Here is a 20,767-nt window from a genome sequence, read left to right as displayed (position 1 = left end):
TGCAGTTTGCTGAATTTTGTAAAATAACTTTTCCTTTTCAGATAAAAGGGTGGTTTCAGTTTAATATGTTGCAGGCTCATTTATTGGTAATAAATAATTGATAATAAATCATATTAATGATAATAAATCATCAAAAAATATTGGGCTTGTTTTTGAAGCTGCGGTTGCTTGCGAGAGTTGGCAACAGTGATTCATTGTGAATGCATTAGATCAGTCCTCATCCAGCACTATGTCATATATTAAAAGGTCTGTCTGTGCTCTAATAACTCGAGCTGGTGGCAAAGTGCCGGTGTCTGATAAATCACATTTGTATCTCGTCGCTTGCTCCGACTGCCTGCAGAGAACTGATTAGTGGACGACAGGCTCTGTTTTTTATTGTATAAGTTTATCCTTTGGCTCTCTGGGGCTCAGGACCACCTCTCTCTCTATACTGGCTCATTTTAATGTCAGATGCTGTAGCAGTGGATTGTTAGTAGATTTGCCTCCTCCAGCGATGGGGTTTATATGTCACAGACGCTCAATCACGGTTAAATTTCCATCTCATTTCAGCCTCTCAGATTAAATGATGCTGCCAGAGCCCTTCATATGCAGTTATTCAGCCAATAACACGAGCCTATTAGAGGCTGATGCAGCTGATGTTTAGTTTTCTTATTTTCCACCAAATGGGGAGGTGACATTCTGCCCTCTGGGTTTGAATATGATAGGAAAGTGAGGCTTCAGTTCTTATACGTCACATGCATTTCAAACCATTAGACATTAAATATAAGTTACACATTGAATATGAGGATAAATGTCTAAATGAATCACGTCTGTTGGCTGGTGTTTTATTCTCTCCTCATTTATAAAAGACGGCGTCTGTAAACACATAGGACACTGGGGATTTCACACTCTCGCTCTGAATACTGAATATTTTAATTTTGCCACTCAAAACAGAGGGTTTCGAATATTCACATTGGAGCAGTTTCCAGTTCTACTTCATTTAGTTCTGGTTTACTGAGATTCAGGATAAACAGTCACATTTGTTTTATTAGCTCAAACAAGAAGTGTGATGATGGCTCTGTTCCAGAACCTAGTGAGCTTTCTACAAAGACAGCTGCCTTCTAAGGAAGAATCTTCATTGAAATTAAACCTCATTAAGTGGCTGATTTGATTGGCTGTATAGGCATTAACTCAGTTAATGTAAAGTACATGACGAATTTGGTTCTCATTGTTTAACTCTCAGAGTTTGATGTTAGCATGTTGATAAGACAAAAATGAAATTATGTAATAAGCACATAAAAGACTTAATAGTGGGTGCAATGTTTATTTTTATTCATACTGTGCCATTTTAAATGAAATATGTTTATAATAAACATTTAAATATTTAAATGTACTTAAAATTACACTTTTATAAATCAAAATATGGCCAATTTAGTCCCACGGAGTATTGAAATTGTTCACTTACAACTGTACTACATTGATATTACTACAAAGTACATTTGCAAAATGTACATAAAATGTACTAATACACTTCTTTTTTGTAAGGGATTTTAAACCATGGTGTTTATGTGGGAGGTTTGAGTCTGTGAGCCATATAATATTTAGCTTGTGCTAAAATACAGCCTAAGGACTTCTTTTCTGTAGTTTTCCAGTTGAGAAGGCAATGACCTTTGCCCTGCAGTCATAAACCAGACAGACCTTGTCTGAATCTCCTTTTTAAATGTCAATGAAGGACACTTATACTCAATTATTCAGGCATTTACTATAAGTACAAGACTTTGAAGTTGTTTGAAGACTTCGTCAATAATATATAATGCAACTTAAGGTTGGTTTATAATGATGCCATTGAAGGTTTTCTCCTTTTTCAAACGCCCCTTATATACTGCAGTATAGTGGTATAGTGTGAACTCTTCCCTGCACGACTTCCTCCAGAGTATCTGTTAATGAAGCAGGTGGGCTGCAGAATCCCTCGGTTTAGCTTTCATCTCACAGACATAATTGAGCGAAGGTCTCACGGTTCGTACCGTTCATTGACATTCTAGTGTTGTTGAACTATCTGTGTCGTTCTTCAAGATTTCACTATACCAATCCATTTGCTTGGCAAAGCTCAGTCTTTTTAAACGCAATAAATGACGTGATGTGACTCACTATCCTGGTTCACTGTCATTAGCGTCAGAACATCTGATAAATCAGAAGAGGGCAGAAAAAGTCAGTAAACCTATGGGAAGTCACTTGATGTGTGACTAGCAGAAGGTTCCTCTGAGAGCAGAATACCAGCTGTCTCTCTCCACACTATCAGTCCATGTGTCTGAGTCACAGATGAACGTCCCGTTAGCTTTGAGCTGCTGTAATGATGTCATGTTCAGATGAAAGAGGTCTGACTCCTACAGAGGTTTGTGTGCTGCAACAATGAGATCCGGCGTTCAGTAGCACATCTGCTTGACGGCCTCAGAGTCTGGAAAATATTCAGCCCATTTAGAACTGCAGTGTTGCATCTCTTCCATTCAATAGCCCTGTTTTGCACACTGTCATCTGCACACAATGGCAGGGGTCATTTGGATTCTTTCTACATTCCAGATGGGATGTTTCATAATCGAATCCTTATTTTTCTCTGTTCTGTTCATTTACGGTGTCCTTGGCGAAGTGCCCTGGTATGAATGCTGTGAAACAAAATGTGCTTTAATTGTGTAACTGTAGGTAACTGATTATTTAAGCCACTATTAATCATAGTTCAGAAGCTCCGTTGGGTTCTCACTGTTCTGTGAAGCCTTTTGTGAACAACTTTTCTGTTAAACCAGACTGTTTATTCGCACTTCTACTTCTGAAGAGCACAAGGTATTTTGTATGCTTTATTGGACTTTTCTAATAAAATGTGTTTGCCACTAGATGCAATATGCTTTTGCAGATATTGGATGAATAGGAGGGTGGATTGTAATATATTTCTTTTCTCTAAATTTAATATTTTGTCCAAATAAAGTTTGGTTTCAGAATACCCATAAACACTTTTCTTGTACAAAACAACAAAAAAATGTTTTTATTCTTCGCCAGTGAACATAAAATCTGTCTTTGTATATGGTCGCTCTGTTTTTTCTCTTTGGATGAGTGATTGTTCATTTCTCCAACTTCTAGTGGTTTGGGGATCTAGTCACACCGGTTTGGTGGGAGGACGTTTGGCTGAAGGAGGGATTCGCTCATTATTTCGAGTACATCGGTACTGATTTCCTCTTTCCAAAGTGGAACATGGTGAGTTGTTGCGCAGAAGTGAGCGCTATAGTATTCAGTTCATTTCATGCATTGAATCATCCATCACTTTGAACTGATGTGATGTGACACAAAAGATTTGTCTCATACACACATACTCATACGCTATATAGAGAGCGTTTTGATGGTTTTCATGCTATTCAGATGTGAATGCCTTAAAATGAGGGCAATTCTTCAATGATTTTCACATACACAAGATCTTGAGCATTTCTTTTTGTGCCAAGATTCAACTAAGCAGAAAACAACAATCCTTTCACAGTTCATTTGAGTGCTATAGATACTCTGATTGCTCAATATTACCTGTTAAATGTTGATAACAGTTTCACAAAACCAAGAAATTCCACATTTTATGGACATTTACTACTTGTTTAACCTGTTTCATATTAAATAAAAGAACAGGACGCAATTCCAGTTGTTTCTGACCAGGTATAAAAGCTTCCCACAGTTCCCATATATCCCACAGTAACCATCCTGCAGTTCTTCTAAAGGCATTTTTCTACATTAGGATCTGGATATCAGTATACATTAAGTGTATATCGATGACTGTCAATTTAATTATTGTAGCATGTAACATACATTATGATGCTACACACAACACATTTTCTTGTTTGTTACCTGCTCAATGTCTACATATCTCTTACATTTCTTAATAAAATCCACTTTCAGGTTTGTTAAAGAAACACAACCTGATGAAATAATACAAGGACAAACAGTTCTCCCTCTACACTGTAAATAATATTCCATAAAAATTACGGTAAAAAAAACGGCAGCTGTGGTTGCCGGAATTTTACCGTAAAAAATACGGTAGCGACATTTTAAGTTTTAACTTAAATTTACAGTTAAATACCATAATTTCATTAACTGATATAATGTTAATGTACCAACCTATTGAAGTACTGAAATCTGTTTTGTATATACTATTTTGTCATATGATGAACCAAAGCCCATCATAAGCAGCTTTTTCATAATAACATGTATAGAAGGTGCACAGTGTCATTCACACAAATGCTAAACACCATCATGGTAACACACATAAAACTGAAATAATGCAATAAACATTCATTTAACAACATTAGGTGTAACACACAACCCTAATATACAAAACTGATAAGACAAAACTAAGAAGAAACATAGTTATTTCAACAAAAAAACATCAAATTTGAAATGTAATGCAGGGAATTCTGGGAATGTCAATTTACGGTTACTTCCAAAAATGGTATACTACCGTAAAATTAATGTCCAATACATCATTTAACAACATTAGGTGTAACACACAACCCTAATATACAAAACTGATAAGACAAAACTAAGAAGAAACATAGTTATTTCAACAAAAAAACATCAAATTTGAAATGTAATGCAGGGAATTCTGGGAATGTCAATTTACGGTTATTCACTGTAAATTATACGGTCTTTTTCACTTCCAAAAATGGTATACTACCGTAAAATTAATGTCCAATACATGTAATGTCCAATACAGTTTTTCACCGTATTTAGTAGGGGAATTTACCGTTAACCATTTAACAGGTTTTTACTGTAGCATTTTTACAGTCTTTTACCATTAAATTCAAGGTCATTTTTTACAGTGTAGATCTGCTTTTGTTTGAACATAATGGTGTTAGCAATTAGCATACTGCTATTTCAGTCCAGGCTTAGTTGCCTGTAATGCAGCTATTGTGACGCACTTGAGGCCTCACTTGTAAATGAAATGAATACACAGGTCATCAGCACAGCAAAACAACCTAGTTTTTCTATGTTTGTGACACTTTGAAATAGCAGTCGTGCTGATAAAATCTGTTTGGATCTTCAGGTCAATATGAGTCACCGACTGTGTGCAATTTTATCATGAGCAAGATTGTTGTGGGTTGTTGGTCATGATTCAGACCTGATGTGTGGTTTAGACTGGACATACAGTGTAAACTAAAGGCAGTATATACCAAGTGCTAAAGGCAGTCTCAAGCTATTTTTTTGCTAAACTGTTTACACCAAAAGTTTACTATTTAAATTGTTTCATTTTTGTTCATACATACAGTATTTATATTAATATGTGTGTGCATTCATCTCATACATTCACATTCTCATTCACTTTCACATAATGACCTTCCCATCTGTCTGTCCCAGTATTTTATACCTCTCTGCTCCAAGCCACCTTGGTTACGGGGCACCAGCCAAGCAGAGAGACCGTTTAGGGAATGTCATTTCAGGGAGCAATTGGGTTTTGATGGAAACACTTCAGTATGCTGTTAGGATGACTGTAAGCATGTCCCTACCAAAATATGGATACAATTGCATGTTTCAAGAGGAAGGAGTTGAAATCAGAACTGAAAACTCATAAGTGCACAGATAAATGTTGGGAATGGATTTGACGTGGACCTGTAATAGGTCATTATATGTTCCTTGGCCTGCTCATAACTACTGGACTGTTGGTTTTCCTCCACTTTCTCACATCCATCATGCTAAAGATGCTTTGAGAGAGGTTTGGTTACTCATAAGGCATTGCTCCAAAACCGCACTTTCTCTCCACTCACTCAAACTGTGTCCTGTGCACTCACAAATCTTTCTGTGCTCATGCGCTATAGATATTAATTATTTTCGCACCTGAATTAAACGTTGTCAAAAGTTATCATTATGCGAGCATAAGAGACTTCTTCATTAAAATCTTACTGATCCCAAAGTTTTAAATGGTAGCGTACGTACATTAAACTTTGAGGCTCGTATTAGTCTGAATAATGAAGCAACTGCTCATCAGAAAATACTAATGAGACAGCGGTCACACAGTGTTCTCTTCTACAAGTCCACTTAAGTGATTATATAAATAGCTTGAGAAATTAGGACACTGATTTCTCTAGAAGTCTCTACTTTCTCCAAGATCTTCTCTCTGAAGTTAAATATGAGGGATAAATTATTGCTGCAGTTCATTAAGAAAAGCATATTTCAGTTTTTTTTTAAGGTGACCCAAATATCTAAAGGTAAATGTAATTTTGTTATAGGAAATGTTATCCTTCATTAGCTGCTGCCTAATTTAGATGTTAAGAATGAAATCATTTATTTCAAATCTGTCTGACAGACAACGTTATTTACAAATATGGTAAAAAGCCACCCAACAACCACTCAGATAAATGTTCTCTGTATTGATTTGTGGACTTTTCTCTTTTATGTGAGTTTATGAACGTCAGAATATGAGATTATGATTGAGCTTTACCAGTAACCAGGATTCACTGGGTTAATAGAAGATGCTTTATTATATTGACATAAAACTATGAATGATTTCATGAACATTTGTTTCTTGATTCACTTTCATACGTTGTTTGTTTGAGCTCAAATCCCTTGATTAAAATATCCTGCTCTCTTGGATTAATGTCTTCAACGGGATTCTTAATCAAGCTGCCAAAAGCTTTAATGGGCAAGAATTATTCATAATGATGGAGAATAAAGGTGTAATAAAACATGCACAGTGTCAAAGCCAGACGTGTTTATAGCAGCTGATAGTGTGCTGGCTCACCAGTCACACACTTTTAATAAATACATAGATGAGAAAATAATACAATTTACCTTAATTTAGTGTTGTTTTGCATTTGATAACTCAGTGCAGAGATTTCGCCAGAGAGCCCATTGTGAAGATGTTCTGGATATGAACCTGCAGTGTAATGCTTTCATATATAATCATGTGATTTTGTATAACATATTGTGTTTGTATATTTATATTATATGCAAAGGTTATTCAAAGAAAAAACTGTATAGTACCATGGTAATTTTTTTTAATTTAATTGCCTCATTGTGGTTTATTGTTCTCATTATATTATATTAAAGAGTTAAAAATCAGTTTAGACTTCCTTAAAATAAGGAACAAGCTGGTATCAGAGTAACATCTTCCTCATGTGCTCCAGAACGACTGACTGTATTTGAGATCATGACTCTCTGCTGATCCACAGACACAGTGAATGATGAGGGTCTTTTTCATCTGACCCAAAACTTCTACCTGTCTTTATACTGAATCCTACAGGGACACATTTGATCAGAGCCCAAAAACAGTGAGAGCCTACACCCACACACACACACACACACACACACACACACACAAACTGAGTGTTAGCAGCAGTGTTTCTCTCGTGAGTGAGTCGTGTCGGCTCTCGTGTGTTGGCAGTGAATGTTCATCATATCAGTGGATTGTGGGAAGCTGCTGCAGATATGAAGGCTTCAGTCATGAGAAATGTGAGCTGGATTCTCCTATAACCACTTTCTAATTTCATTTATAGAGTGATTTTTACTTATAAAAATAAAACAGAAGCTTTTATGGGACACTTTTATGTGTTTGATACTGTAAAACAGAATAAAGCCTCTGTCTGTCTGTCATCCACAGGAGAAGCAGAGGTTTCTGACTGATGTTCTTCATGAGGTGATGTTACTGGACGGTTTGGCCAGTTCTCATCCGATCTCTCAGGAAGTGTTTGAAGCCACAGACATCGACAGAGTGTTTGACTGGATCGCGTATAAGAAGGCAAGAGAATCTCTCATCAGCTCCTACAGGCTTCAGCTGCATGATGGAAATGATTATAAACCTTTAATATCGAGCTGAGCTGAACGAACTGGTTTATACTCAAAGCTGAACATTGATAAAGTTCAATGTAATCCCACATCCAGTTCTATTTTCTATAAACAGCCAGCAGAAGAGAAACAATGACTTTGTAAAACAGCAGCATTGTCGGTGTAAATCAGTCAGTTATTTATGTCAGGACTTCACCGTTAAACATAATCTTTTATTAAGTCCAGTAAACACCTCCATTTGCTCGTTATTTTTCTCCCAGCTAAAGACTTCTCAGTATATCTTTGTGAATTGTAAGTGGAGTCGTGTTGTTATAAGCCTCTTCACATACACAAGAAAAACAGTTTAATTAAAAGCTTGTTTTTTAGTAAGTCGAGGACAGAAACTGTTACACAGAGATTGTGAGGTTTTGTGTCCTCTGGGGACTTCAGCTGCACAATACACATTTCATCTCAGACCAGACGACATCTAATTACTTCTTTCTTACTGGAACACACTTTAAATAACTCCAGCGCCCAAATATATCCTCTCATCCTGAACATCTGAAAGCCATTAAAGGCACAAAGAGCAGTAAAGAAAAATCATTGTCCTCTATCAGAGTTCAAACACAAATAAAATCTTCCATCCAATGTAGATTTGAATTTCTGCTTTAGCTCTCCCTCCAGCTGTCAATCAATGCACAGCTGGATTCTGATTGGTTCTTGATGTTCCTCAAGCTCCTCCCCCTGTTTCTCTACAGGCTCTGTGGTGTTATGAGCTCTGTCAGTCAAACTGCATTGATCCTGACACCCAGCCGTCCCTCATCACTTCCTCCTCACACTCTAAGGACTCTGATATCCCACAACACATCCCATGAGTCCTCAGCGCTAACAGGAAGTGACACTCATCACACAGACTGTAGAGGATGGGATGTGGGGAGATAGGAATTAGATGCTGTCAAATGAGCATGTCAAAGTCACTCAAAGTCAAAAAGATACAAATTTATGAAACTGTAGAAATCAGCAGGACGAGTGTCATGGAGTCTCTTTTATATAAAACTTGAATACTTGAAAAAGAAGAGCTACTAGAAAAAGAGCAGGGACATTATTAATAACTGATCTTTTATTAAATATTAAACAAGTTCTGCGATGGACAAGCATGTAAAAATGTCATTTTAATTTAATTTAATTTAATTCAGAGTTGTTATGGCTAACTAAAATGATTAAAATTAAAATATTAAATAAAATATAATAAAATACACATTTTAGATGATGAATTAAAATTTTTAAAAGTTAAACAAATAATTAAATTATACTAAAACAAAAACTGAAATAAAATAAATGAAAGCTAAACAGAAAAAATACAGTTCTAAAAACGAATAGAAATAGAACTTAAATATTAAAATGTAAACTGTAGAAAACTAATTAAATATGAATTATTAAAATACTGTACTAGTATATACAGTAAATACTGCTAAAATAAGACTGAATAAATTACATTTAATTTAGATACAAATATGAGGACGTGGACTGTATTCAAAAATGCTATTTAAATAGAAAATTACAGCGCTTCAAAAATACAAGCTTCACATTTTTCATGTCCCATTGACTTCCATTGTAGGTCGATTACTGTACTTTTATACACTTCATATTTAGCATATTAAATTCATGTGTAGAGCAGGTGTAAATGAGGAGCTTTTACTGAATGTGTGTGTTTCTGTTGTGTCTGCAGGGAGCCGCTCTGATCCGAATGCTGGCTAACGTCATGGGACAGCCACTATTCCAGAGAGGCCTCAATGTAAGCCAATAGTTTTCTTTCATCTTCTCTCTTTGTGGTCACAGATGATTTCACATGTATGTATGTTTTACTCCTAATGTGTTATGAATATGTTTATAAGGCTCTCTATATGAATTATACATTCTGCATAAATGCAGCTTTAAGAGGATTGTGGCATAATACCTAAAATACTTCTCAATTATTTTTTTTTTCAAAAACTCAATCCTTGTTAAATCCTGTGAATGTGAGCTGAATGTGTTACAAATGAATCTCACCATTTAACACTTGAATATCTCAGTGAATGTTCAAGTCCCCTCAGGTTGCTCTGAGTGTCTCGTATGTTTGGGAGATTGTGCAGCCTCGTCGGTTTACATGTGTTTCTTATCTTTAGAGCTACAACAGCTTGTTGTTGTTGTTGTGTCACGTGCTGCCATCACACTTGAGGTGAAAGCAGCACAATCAGACAAGTGATTAAATGTGTTCGTGTCAGAAATTAATTTCATATCTGAAACTTTTACAATCAGAAGTTTCAGAATCATTATCTGTGTTAAACCGGTTTACAGTAATGGTGAAACACATCCACTGCATTAAAACACATATACTGTAGCTGATATTGTGTAGACGTTAGATCAGTTTGTTTATAGTCACATTGTCATTTGCTCCAGCTGAAGTGTTTTAAGTCCTCTGAAGCTCTTTCTGTGTCCGTCTAGCAGTCAGAGCTCCTCTAGAGTGAGCAGCAGATCTCATGATGCATTATTAGAGACTATTAATGGTTTTTTGGACACCATATGGCTGCTACATGAAACTACATCCTGTAATGTGGTTAAAGGTTCTGGGCCGTGAACAAACAGGTTTGAGTCCAGTGAGAGTCAATCTGTAAACGAATAAATGTAAATGTGTTAAAGGTACAAATCCCTCCTCCTTCAATGTGTGAGTTCACACAGATTCAGAGATACAGATTCTTCACCTTCACATAAATCACTTTTCTAAACATCCATAACTTCTCATTTTATTTCTTTATGCCTGAGATGCTGTAAAAAAATCTGACAGTTTCAGAGTTGTTTTCTGGGTTATTTTTTTATTGTGGTTTAATGTTGCTATTAGTGTTTGGAAGCACAATCAGGTCATGTTTTCTGCAGAGCAACCCATTTAATGCTTCATTTACTGATGTAACATCTGCACATGTGAGCTTTATATCACAGCACAAATACATGTAAGACCAGCAGACTGATGTGTCTAATGCACATATACTGTATGTGATCCATTTATCTTGAATGGGTTATAACTGTAATTAATGTGTTCGGTTTTGTGCAATAGTATAGTAAACCTGTGGTATTGTTAGCAACATCAATTTACTTTTTAAATGCAACAGCAAGATAATGTGCAGTTCTGTCTGAATTGGTTAATTATTATTTTTTCTTGTTTATTATATAGATATTTTTAAATGAAACACAATAAAGTAATTGTGATTAATCTGTAGAAAGTAGAAAAATAAAATGTATTATTGCATTTTATTATTGTTGTTGTTGTTGATTATTTTGTTAAATTCTTGTATTATTTAGCAGCATTCTTAAAATTGTTATATTTTATCATGCTGTTATTCATTCATTCATTCATCTTTAAATTCTTAAATGTTGTGTTAATTCCTAAATTAAACAGGTTTTTATTTATTTATTTATTTATTTTTCCTTTCTCACAAAAAATGTAAAATAAAATTACATTTGTTTATTCATTCTTTCATTTATTATTTAGTTTAGTTTTATTTTCCACTTTTCCTTGTAATAATCACATTTCTTCCTTTCTTCCTCAAGAAATGCTCAATACAGTGTCTTATGAACTCCTAAACTGCTCTACTGTAGATCTGAAAGTCTGAGTATTAGAAATACAACCTCACACATCTGCCAGTGATCCAGCTCTCCTTTCTCGTCTGCGGTCTGTCTTTGTCTGTTCACCGAGGCTCATTTCATTCTCTCAGTGTCTGTTTTTTTGCTCTGTGTGGCATCTCTCCTCCTTCTCGTGTCTCTGCATAATTGAAGAAGCAGACAGTCGTGAATGCCGAACAGCTCAGAAGTAGCAGACGGGCTTTAGTCTCATCCGGACCAGCATTACCCATCCCTCTCTCTTTCTCATCTTCACTGGTAAACGGTGGATGGGCTGCTGATGCAGGTGGATGAATGTCACTTATAAAAGAATAGAGGGAGTCATAAATGAGGTCTGAATGGGTTCTGGGGCTCATACATCTGACTGGAGTGATGAAGCGCTCGCGTCTCATTTACACACACTGCCCATCGCTTTTAAAACCACTTTCAGATGGATCATATTATGGGATGTAGGAAATATTCATTCCGGCTGGAAATGTGAAATGCTTGACCTATGAATAGCAGAGGACAAGTACGCTCCTGCCCTGGAGAAATAAACTTCAGCGTGTTACAGTCCATCTTCATCCTCTGGATGTGATTTTGAACTACAGGAAGCTGCTTTCCTGGATTTGGTGCTTCATAGTCCTGTTTGTCGGCTCTCAGCGGGTCCCTGACTTGGAGAATGGCAGTCTGTGAGATTCCCGACGGATGCTGTGGGCTAATAATTAGTTCTGAACACAGATGAAATAGCCAGATACTCCACGATTCAATTCCACAACATTCTGGAACACAGAGAAGATCCATTTTCCCATCTTCCTCTTCTTCTCCCAGCAGCCCCTCTGGCTCGACTGTTCCGCCTCATTATTACTGTTTTCTGTCTCTCTCTTATGGGAACTTTCAGTATCTCTGTCTGTCTCTGAGTGATTGATGGGAGGAATAGGTAAACACAGCACCGCACCAAACAATCTACCTCCATTGCCTCAAAATTACTTTCATATGCAAGAAAATTGTAGACATATTTCTTCTTGTATTACTTTTGAGGGAACTCATTTAGTTGGATGAATAATGAATTATTTATGATCTGCTTTGACTGTTGTGGTGAAGGTTCTTGCAGAAAACTGGTGTTTTAGCTTTGGGGGATTTACATATCGAAAGCGATCAATCTTTTGTCTGCCTTTGTATCTAATTTGACTTTGCAGAATCAGAAACCAAAACCGAATGTGGTTATAATATCTGATGAAGGAACGTTCAGGATATTATTCTCTCCTGGAGAGTGCCAGAGGAGTAACTAGCCATTGCTAATTAGAGTAAATTAATTACACACACAGCCATCCCACTGGAATCTGTTGAGTTATGAAGTAAATCTTTAGATCTGTTCCAAGCTGTCCATCTAGACAGACTTCTCAGAATCACAATACGCTCTTGACAACAATGCTTTTCAAAAATTAGTTATTTTGACAAAAAATAGCCTAAGGATGCATTAAAACATTGAAAAATAGTCATAAATGATTAAAAAAAATGTTGTGTAATTTTAATTAAATATGGCCTCCAAATTAAATTTTGTATGGGCTATATATTATTTTTCCTATTACAACATCAAATTAGGTTAGCAACATATGCTAACACCAGTCTCTATTGTAATTGACTATCATTGAACGTGAGAAGTAGAGAAACACTATACAGACACTATGTAAAACATCAGTCATATGAGGTTCACTTTAGGTTAGAATGCTGCTTTACACCATATGATGTTTTCAGTATGCAGACATCTGTTAAGGCATATGATTTTGCTGTCCACGTGTCTCTCTGTAAGAGGTTTTGGTCACTACAGTCATTAAAATACACAATTTTATGCCAAGCAGACTGGAAGATGTCAACACCAACATAAAATGGCTCTGGGTGGTCCCTCGCTGCTATGCAAATGTATGTAAATGAGAAGTGATATTTCTTACTGCAACATTCGAATTCAAATTCTCGCAGCTTTTAGATCTGCTGAAAGAGACTAGACAATGGTTAAATATACAATTTATCACTCGTTATAGAACAGATACTGTATATACAGTGGGTACGGAAAGTATTCAGACCCCCTTAAATTTTTCACTCTTTGTTATATTGCAGCCATTTGCTAAAATCATTTAAGAAATATTCTTGCTTTGGTAGTCAGCAGAACACATCAGTGTCAAAATAATGACAACACACTGTGACAGCCCTATCAGAGGCGAGATTGGACCACATTGTCACTTTGCTTCAGGGCATTAACTCTGATGGAGGAGAGAGAGAGAGAGGAAGAGGAATTGATCTGGTTTAAAACAGATTCATCAGGATGGTAACATGAATCTGGTTCTGCTCCAGACTCAAATCCCAGACTCTCTGAAAGCTCAGCAGAGCATGTAGAGAGATGAAGGCCAGCTGGACTGGGTCATGCTTTCAGGATCCCAATGCAATTTGCTCAGACCTCTCAGCATGACGCCTGTTCACGTTTCAACAAGTGTCCGTTTTGACTCAATTCATGAAGCAAAGGCTGAAATAATGGCCTTATTAAAGGAATAGTTCATCCCAAAATGAAAACCCTGCCATCATCTGCTCACACTCATGCCATTGCAAATCCTTTTTTTCAGTTATTCACTTAAAATCTACCCCTCTTTAAGAGCCAGTGAAGTGTGTCTGCAGTAATGGTATTGAGTACTGGTATTGTTGTTTAAAACTGAAAAACAGACCCTTTTGGTCGGTTTATTACACAAAGATAGCTTATGACTTAAGAAGAGTTTAAATACATTAATATAGGCTATGTTTTTGGCGTATTGAAAAGAGCAGCCTGGACATTCTGCAAAATATCTCCATTTGTCTTCTACAGAAGACATGCACCAGTTTTAGCAGGGAACATGCAGTTTTTTGTCAGCATGTTCTCTTGACTCCAGCAACAGGAAGCGGATTACAGTTGACGGGTTTATCACTCACGGTCACTCAAGAGTTATCGAGGAATCTCGTATACAGCAGCCAAGAGGCTTCCCACCAGATGTTCTTATCAGATGCATGTAAATGTGCTCTCCAGGATCAGACTCTTTCTTCATGTCGCCCACCACCTGTATCACTGAGACTGCAGGGCAGAACAGAAGCACTGATAATGTAATGTTTGGCGTTTTCTATGCAGATTTGTCTGTGTTTGATGTCGAGGCACTTTTATTATGCACCTTGCTGAGTGTAAGGTGTTTCCTTTCTTCACAAAACTCACTTATAATTAGTCGTTACTTATGAATAAATGTTCACCAAATTTACCAGACTTTTTAGGCATGTACTTTGGTAATAACAGATAAGTCATGCATGGCAAGTACCTTGGAGTGACATGTAGATACTGTACTGTAACTGATACTGTAACTACTGTATGGTGTATGAATATGATTATTATATGCTACTACAGTGCTTTTTTTGTAAGAGTATTTACATGTTTACTCATGGGATAAATCTAATGTTTTCTCCTGTGCTTATTTTAATGTAAACAATTTGACCATCTTTTATGTCTTGAAAGAAATCATGTTGCTGATTTGTATGTTACTCATTCAGTGACATGCTGATACAGCATCAACTTGAACAACATAATGAGCCTCTAATTGGCCTCCTTATGGTCCTCCTTGAACTGACAGCCAATCACACCCAGACATCTGCTGCTAATTTGCATACGTTCAGCTTGAATTGAGAGGATTAGTAATGTTATTGTTTGGGCTTATTTGGTTTCCCAAATTCACCGTTCCCGTCCAAGTCCAATTTATTTCTCTTCCAATATTGATCTCCGTCTCTGTCTGTTTGCAGGATTACTTGATGACGCACATGTACGGGAATGCAGCAAGAGATGACTTGTGGAACAAATTCTCAGAGGTGAGACTTTACGCATCTTCTAGGTGTGAGACCTCCATCCACGAGCAGGAATCAGCGCTGGGGTCAGTCGGTGTTGAGCGGCGAGTGAAATTGTGTGTGTAAACCTACTTTAAATCACCCAGTGCATCTCCTGCAGGCAGGTGTTCAGAGATTCATGCGCTGCATATAGGTCAGAGGCCATTATATAACTGCACATCATCAAATTTATGCCAATACACCACCTACTCACATCAACGCACAAGGGTTTTATGGAAATGCCACATGGGAAAGAGTTTGATATGGAGGCTGGGTTGTGTTTGATAGTCTCGCTTTTACACTTGCGGTTTCACTTAGAATGGAAACGATTTCTACAAACGCAGGTCAAATATTGATCCAGAAATCTGATCACTGAAACCTGCTAAAAGCAAATGTTCACAGATACTGGTAATCTGTGCAGCTTGCTGCTGCTGATTCTGGTGATTTTAATTAACTTATAAATTAGTTGTATCTTATCAGACCCGATTAGTGAAGTGTCACATAATTGCTGACAAGCCTGATGAGTCTCTCAGATTAAACATGAGCATCTGCCCTTCGGCTCAGGTGTAGCCAAGAATAACCCAAGAAAAATCTTCTGCTGAAGGAAAGTTGACCTATTTAGATGTTTCACTCGGGCCTCAAAAATACAGTTCTTATTAGGTTTGGTACGGGTGCCCCCCTCCTGACAGAAACACTCAGGTATTTTTCCCGTGATCTGCCGTTTCAGTTTCTCTGTATTTTGTAGTACCATAGAGAGTTTAGCAACGGTATTGTTCGTGGCGGACTTCATTTCCCATAATCCCTTCTGTTCAGTTACCAGAACAACAAATGCTGCAATGCTAATGCAAAGTTCCTAAATTTAATTATAATAAAACCTGTTTAATAAAACAATTATTTTTATAATTGCACACATATTGAAAACAAATACTAGGATTGTTCTGTTGTTTCATTATAAGCCATTTTTTCAGCATCAACCGAACACCCTTCATGGATGGAGGTATCAAGTAAGGATATCCCACATATGAAATGCAGCTTAAGATGAAATTGGTCAGATGACGATATACATTTAGGCTGGTTGTGTGGTGCTACATTATGCTAATATGCTAGCTCACCTGTGCAGTGCAGTTGTAAATAATGCAGACAGCTTAAGAAACTAAAAGTAAGAGCGAGAGGAACTGCTAGCACCTGTGAAGTAAACGGTCGTAGCCAACAGCTATAATCACAGTGAAGTTAAGCATTGGGTTCAAGTCATCAGCTCAAAGCACAGAGATGTGCTTTTAAAACCAGAGGACTCTCAGCAAGTCCCCTCTCGCTCATCTCACAAAGTGTCATGACTTTAATGAGATTACTTTCAAGTGTAATCTCAAAGTTATTATAGTTTGTAATGGAACAGCAGGACTTTTAGCAGCTATCAGCGTCGTATGAAGCGTTTTGTCATTCACATCACTCTCCCAAATTCTGGCTGATGGGAGCCGCTTCTTCATTTTCTCTTTCAAAACAGAACGGATTTAAAGGTGAATTTATGTGAAAGGGCCAGACCTGGACCTCCGTATCCTCTCAGTGGCCGTGTTTGTCAGGCACTGACGAATTTAGCTACATTAACAGTCCATGACAGCCCATTATCTAATGAATACTGATATGCACTGTGTTCATTAGCTATTCATGAAATCCAATTTGCTGCAATAATCTGGCAGTGCTTAGCGCCCATAAAGCCCTTTGTCAAGCTCACGACCCATCGCCGGACCGGCCTTCACTTCCTTTAATTATGTCCGCCAGGGCAAAGGTACAGTAGCTTCCTGAAAGCTGTCCTAAAGAAAATGATTCATAATTTTAGGAACATCAGCTGCCGTCATCAGCCTCTGCAGAGCCTCTTCTATATTCAAACCATGAGTCATTGAGAGCTGTGAGAAGTCATCTGGTCTCATTCAGTGTTTTCCATAATAGCCGAGTCATCTCATGCAAGCTTGGTTAGTCTCAGATTTGAATACTCATATGGTCAGAATCATCTAAGCAAGAGTTTCCCAGTTACACTGGAGAATGGGAGTTGCACATGCTCGAATGATCTAGTCAAGTTGATGTTTGCAGAATTCAAGAGAGCCTGACAGAGCACTTTTGTTTCTGCCACCACATTCCCCTTCCAATCCCACGGGTCTCCACCACACACTGACTCTGTGCTGCTGCAGAAACATTGTAAATCTCCACTGGTTTACAACCAATTTCATACAAAAATATCGAGTGGCCTCTGCAGCTCTTTAGGATTCGAAACCTCAAAATACTGACTTTGCATTGTCGGTGCTTGAATGGGCGATGAGGCATTTCCAATGTTTTGCAGTCACCTACTGTACCTTTCTTTTTAAATGGATACAGCAGCTCAAGGTGAAAAGAAGGTGAAACTCCATAAAGCTTTAAAATGTTCCTCATACATACAGCTTTTGAAAACAATTCATACAGAAAACTGCCAGTTGTCCACCGTACTGAGCCATGTATATAGCATTTTCAAAGAATAAGGAGGAACTGTGTAGGCAGTATATTTCCCTTAGGGACAAAACAGGGAGCTTTCCTCATTAATGAACCGTGAGATCCAATTTTATATTTTACTTCTTTAAAATAGGAGGAGCAGCTTCCTCTGAAGAACTTATAAACCTAGCTCTACTCTTTTACAAGCGTTGCTCTTGTATAGAGAGATTAGATAACTGGAAATTGCCTTGTGATGTTTCTGCGTATGCGGTTTAAGAGAACGGTGAAGTTGAATCACCTTTCTATTCACTAAGAGTTTTTAATTAAAAGACCTGGAGGAGTTTTTATTTACATCCATTATAGTTTTGAAAGACAAAGAAAAGTTTAATCAGTTTAGATTCATGTATCTGCAATTAAAGACATAAAATCTGAATTTATTTTCACTCACCTGACACTATCTGACACAATATGTTTTCTTTGCACCTTCTATTGCCGTTAGACACCCAACATGGTGATCTGTATATGTATGATGTATTTTGATCTATATATTTTGTGTCAAAGGCCATGCAGCGGGAGGGAAAGGACATCAACATCACGCAGGTCATGGACCGCTGGACCCTGCATATGGGTTACCCTGTCGTCACCATTAGCAAGAACGTCAGTCTTGACAACAGTGTCACCATCTCACAAGAGCAGTTCGTCTATGACACCGACGCCAAGATCCAGAATCCTGAGCTGTTCAACAAAAGGTAGTCTGCCATATGTCAATCGTGACAGGTTGTTACATGAAAATGAAACACCATCAGTCAACTGACCACTTGACATTGATTCTCCATGAGCTCATACATCGTTGCAGAAAATCCACAATAATATGTGGAGCAGAGGCCTGTACGTTTGCCAAACTCTGCAATGCTGAATAATGCAAAAATCCCACAGTCAGTGATTCTCCTCCCAGAATTCACTGATAGTTTCCTGTGATCAGATCAAGCTCAGACTGAAAAAAAGATCCTAGTAGTTCTGCAGCTGATGAGAAGAAGAAACTATTTTGATTAAAAATGAGATTAAATATTAAGTTATTTTGGAAGAAATACGGAAGAATAGACCATCTGGAGATTATAAGCACAGCTAGACAGCTAAAGACTAGCCTAGCGCCCGACAACAGCATGAAGACCCAAAGGATTTCCTCACTTATCCGAGGGATGTGAACAGTTTACTGCTTAGCATACCTTTAGATGTCTGCCTTTATTGATCCTGCTAAGAAAAACAGCTTTAACCAGCCTAAAATGGTTTGCTGGTTTTCACTGGCTATTAAGCTGCTATTAACTGAGCATTTCATTTATTATTAGCGACCCATGCTAACCCGTCATCGCCACATGCTGTTTGGCACTTGTCTGCGTCGTCACGGAAAACTGCATGTGTCACTGGCAGATAGATTAGTTTAATTCTTTGTTAGAGGGAGATGAATAATTCAATACTGCCTCTGATCCGTTTTAGAAATCCTCCTTTTGTTTTGGACCAGACACTGTTAGCAGCACAATAACTGTGTCAAGAATTGAATTCTAATGCTGTACTGTCAGTTTGAGTGTGTGGAGTGTGTTGTTAGGCAGTATTGCCGTTTAGATAGTGACAGACTTTCTTAAGTTGAGAACAATATCAGTGCTAAACACCTGCAATTTGAGAACATGAGCTCCTGAGCTCATAGCATGTAATCTGTTTGTAATATTTCTTGACTAAAAGTGGTTAAAATGCAATCTATTACTTAGAAATAGGAGAGAATAGTAAAACTAGTGAGACTAAAGCATAAATTCTGTCATCATGAAATCATCTGATTTATCATCTGCAAATAATCAATGGCTCCTTACTTTTACGCGGCTAGGCTAACTCTCCACATCAAGCCATCTGGTGTCATAAATATGAAACATACAGGTAGAAATCTGTATGTTCACTTCGTTCCAGAGTTCATTTGTTCAGAGCAGACACAGCCACCTTCCTTTGAACGTCTCCTCCTACATTAATGTGTTTTCTGAGTGCGACGGTCTTCTGCAGAGGCGTTCAGAAGCAGAACTGCTCCAGGAATCAATAGCAAAGCCGTGTTGCGAGTAGGGGGCGTCTCTTTCCTGTTTTGCCCCTCAGGCGGGTTTTCAGCTGAGTACCAGACAACCTGCCAGAATGCAGGGGATTTGGCACCTTTGTAAATGCAGTGTAACACCTCACTTGAGGCTTTAAGCCAGCCTAGTAAAATGTGCTGACAGAAACATTGGCAGCAACAAAAGGAAAACAGAGAAGGTCAGTTTATTGTATTTCACACCCCTTCAGTGTGTTTCATGTCCACTGGTATCTCATTAAAGTTCATAGAGGGTCCACAGTATGACTGAGGTCCAAAATCCACAGAAATCCACAGAAAAGGACATTTATTTCACACCATTGTACTCAAAACACATGCTGGCTTTTTGCTGCACTTTGATATTCTGTTAGAGGGGTCATATGATGCGATTTCAAGTTTTCCTTTATCTTTGGAGTGTTACAAGCTGATTATGCATAGATAAGATCCCTGAAGTTGCAAAGACTAAAGTCTTAAAACCAATGAGATATTCTTTATCAAAGTTAAGACTCTGCCACGCCCCTCTAAAACGGCTCGTTCTAACACGCCCCCACATATCTACCTCACTATGTTGAAATATTAGCATAATACCGCCCAAATGTGCACGCAAAGAAAGAAGGTGTTGTTTCAGTAACCGCAGTTAGTGTTGAAGCAGCATGTCAGGGAGACGCTGTGTGTTTCTAGGTGAAAACAAAAGCACTTTATTCAAAGTTAGGGTATTGTATAGCCCTTACGAAAATAAACCATGGTTTTATTGTAGTAAAACTGTAGTAACCATGATTTTTTGGGGTATTGATTACCATTATAACCACAGTTTTACTACAAATACCATGGTTACTCTGTTGACAAAACCAGCATATGCTGGTTAGGTATATTTTGACGCTGGGATGCTGGTTTAAGATGGTCCTTTGCTGGTTTATGCTG

General features: G+C 37.6%; 1 protein-coding gene across 1 annotated transcript in view; it reads left to right on the top strand.

Moving 5' to 3' along the window:
- The window catches only part of LOC107556777 (thyrotropin-releasing hormone-degrading ectoenzyme-like), a 154,744-nt gene that overhangs the window by 100,956 nt on the left and 33,021 nt on the right, over positions 1-20,767 (top strand). Inside the window, exons 5-9 of the mRNA XM_016239983.1 lie at positions 3,109-3,222; positions 7,601-7,738; positions 9,494-9,559; positions 15,205-15,270; positions 18,304-18,491. Coding sequence (XP_016095469.1) covers positions 3,109-3,222; positions 7,601-7,738; positions 9,494-9,559; positions 15,205-15,270; positions 18,304-18,491 — 572 coding nt within the window. The remainder of the gene's footprint in view (positions 1-3,108; positions 3,223-7,600; positions 7,739-9,493; positions 9,560-15,204; positions 15,271-18,303; positions 18,492-20,767) is intronic.

The sequence above is a fragment of the Sinocyclocheilus grahami genome, unplaced genomic scaffold, assembly GCF_001515645.1.
Source record: "Sinocyclocheilus grahami isolate Dianchi unplaced genomic scaffold, SAMN03320097.WGS_v1.1 scaffold579.1, whole genome shotgun sequence".
NCBI classification, from domain to species: Eukaryota; Metazoa; Chordata; class Actinopteri; order Cypriniformes; family Cyprinidae; genus Sinocyclocheilus; species Sinocyclocheilus grahami.
Note: the sequence above shows the minus strand (reverse complement) of the source record. Positions and strands in the feature narration are given on the sequence as shown.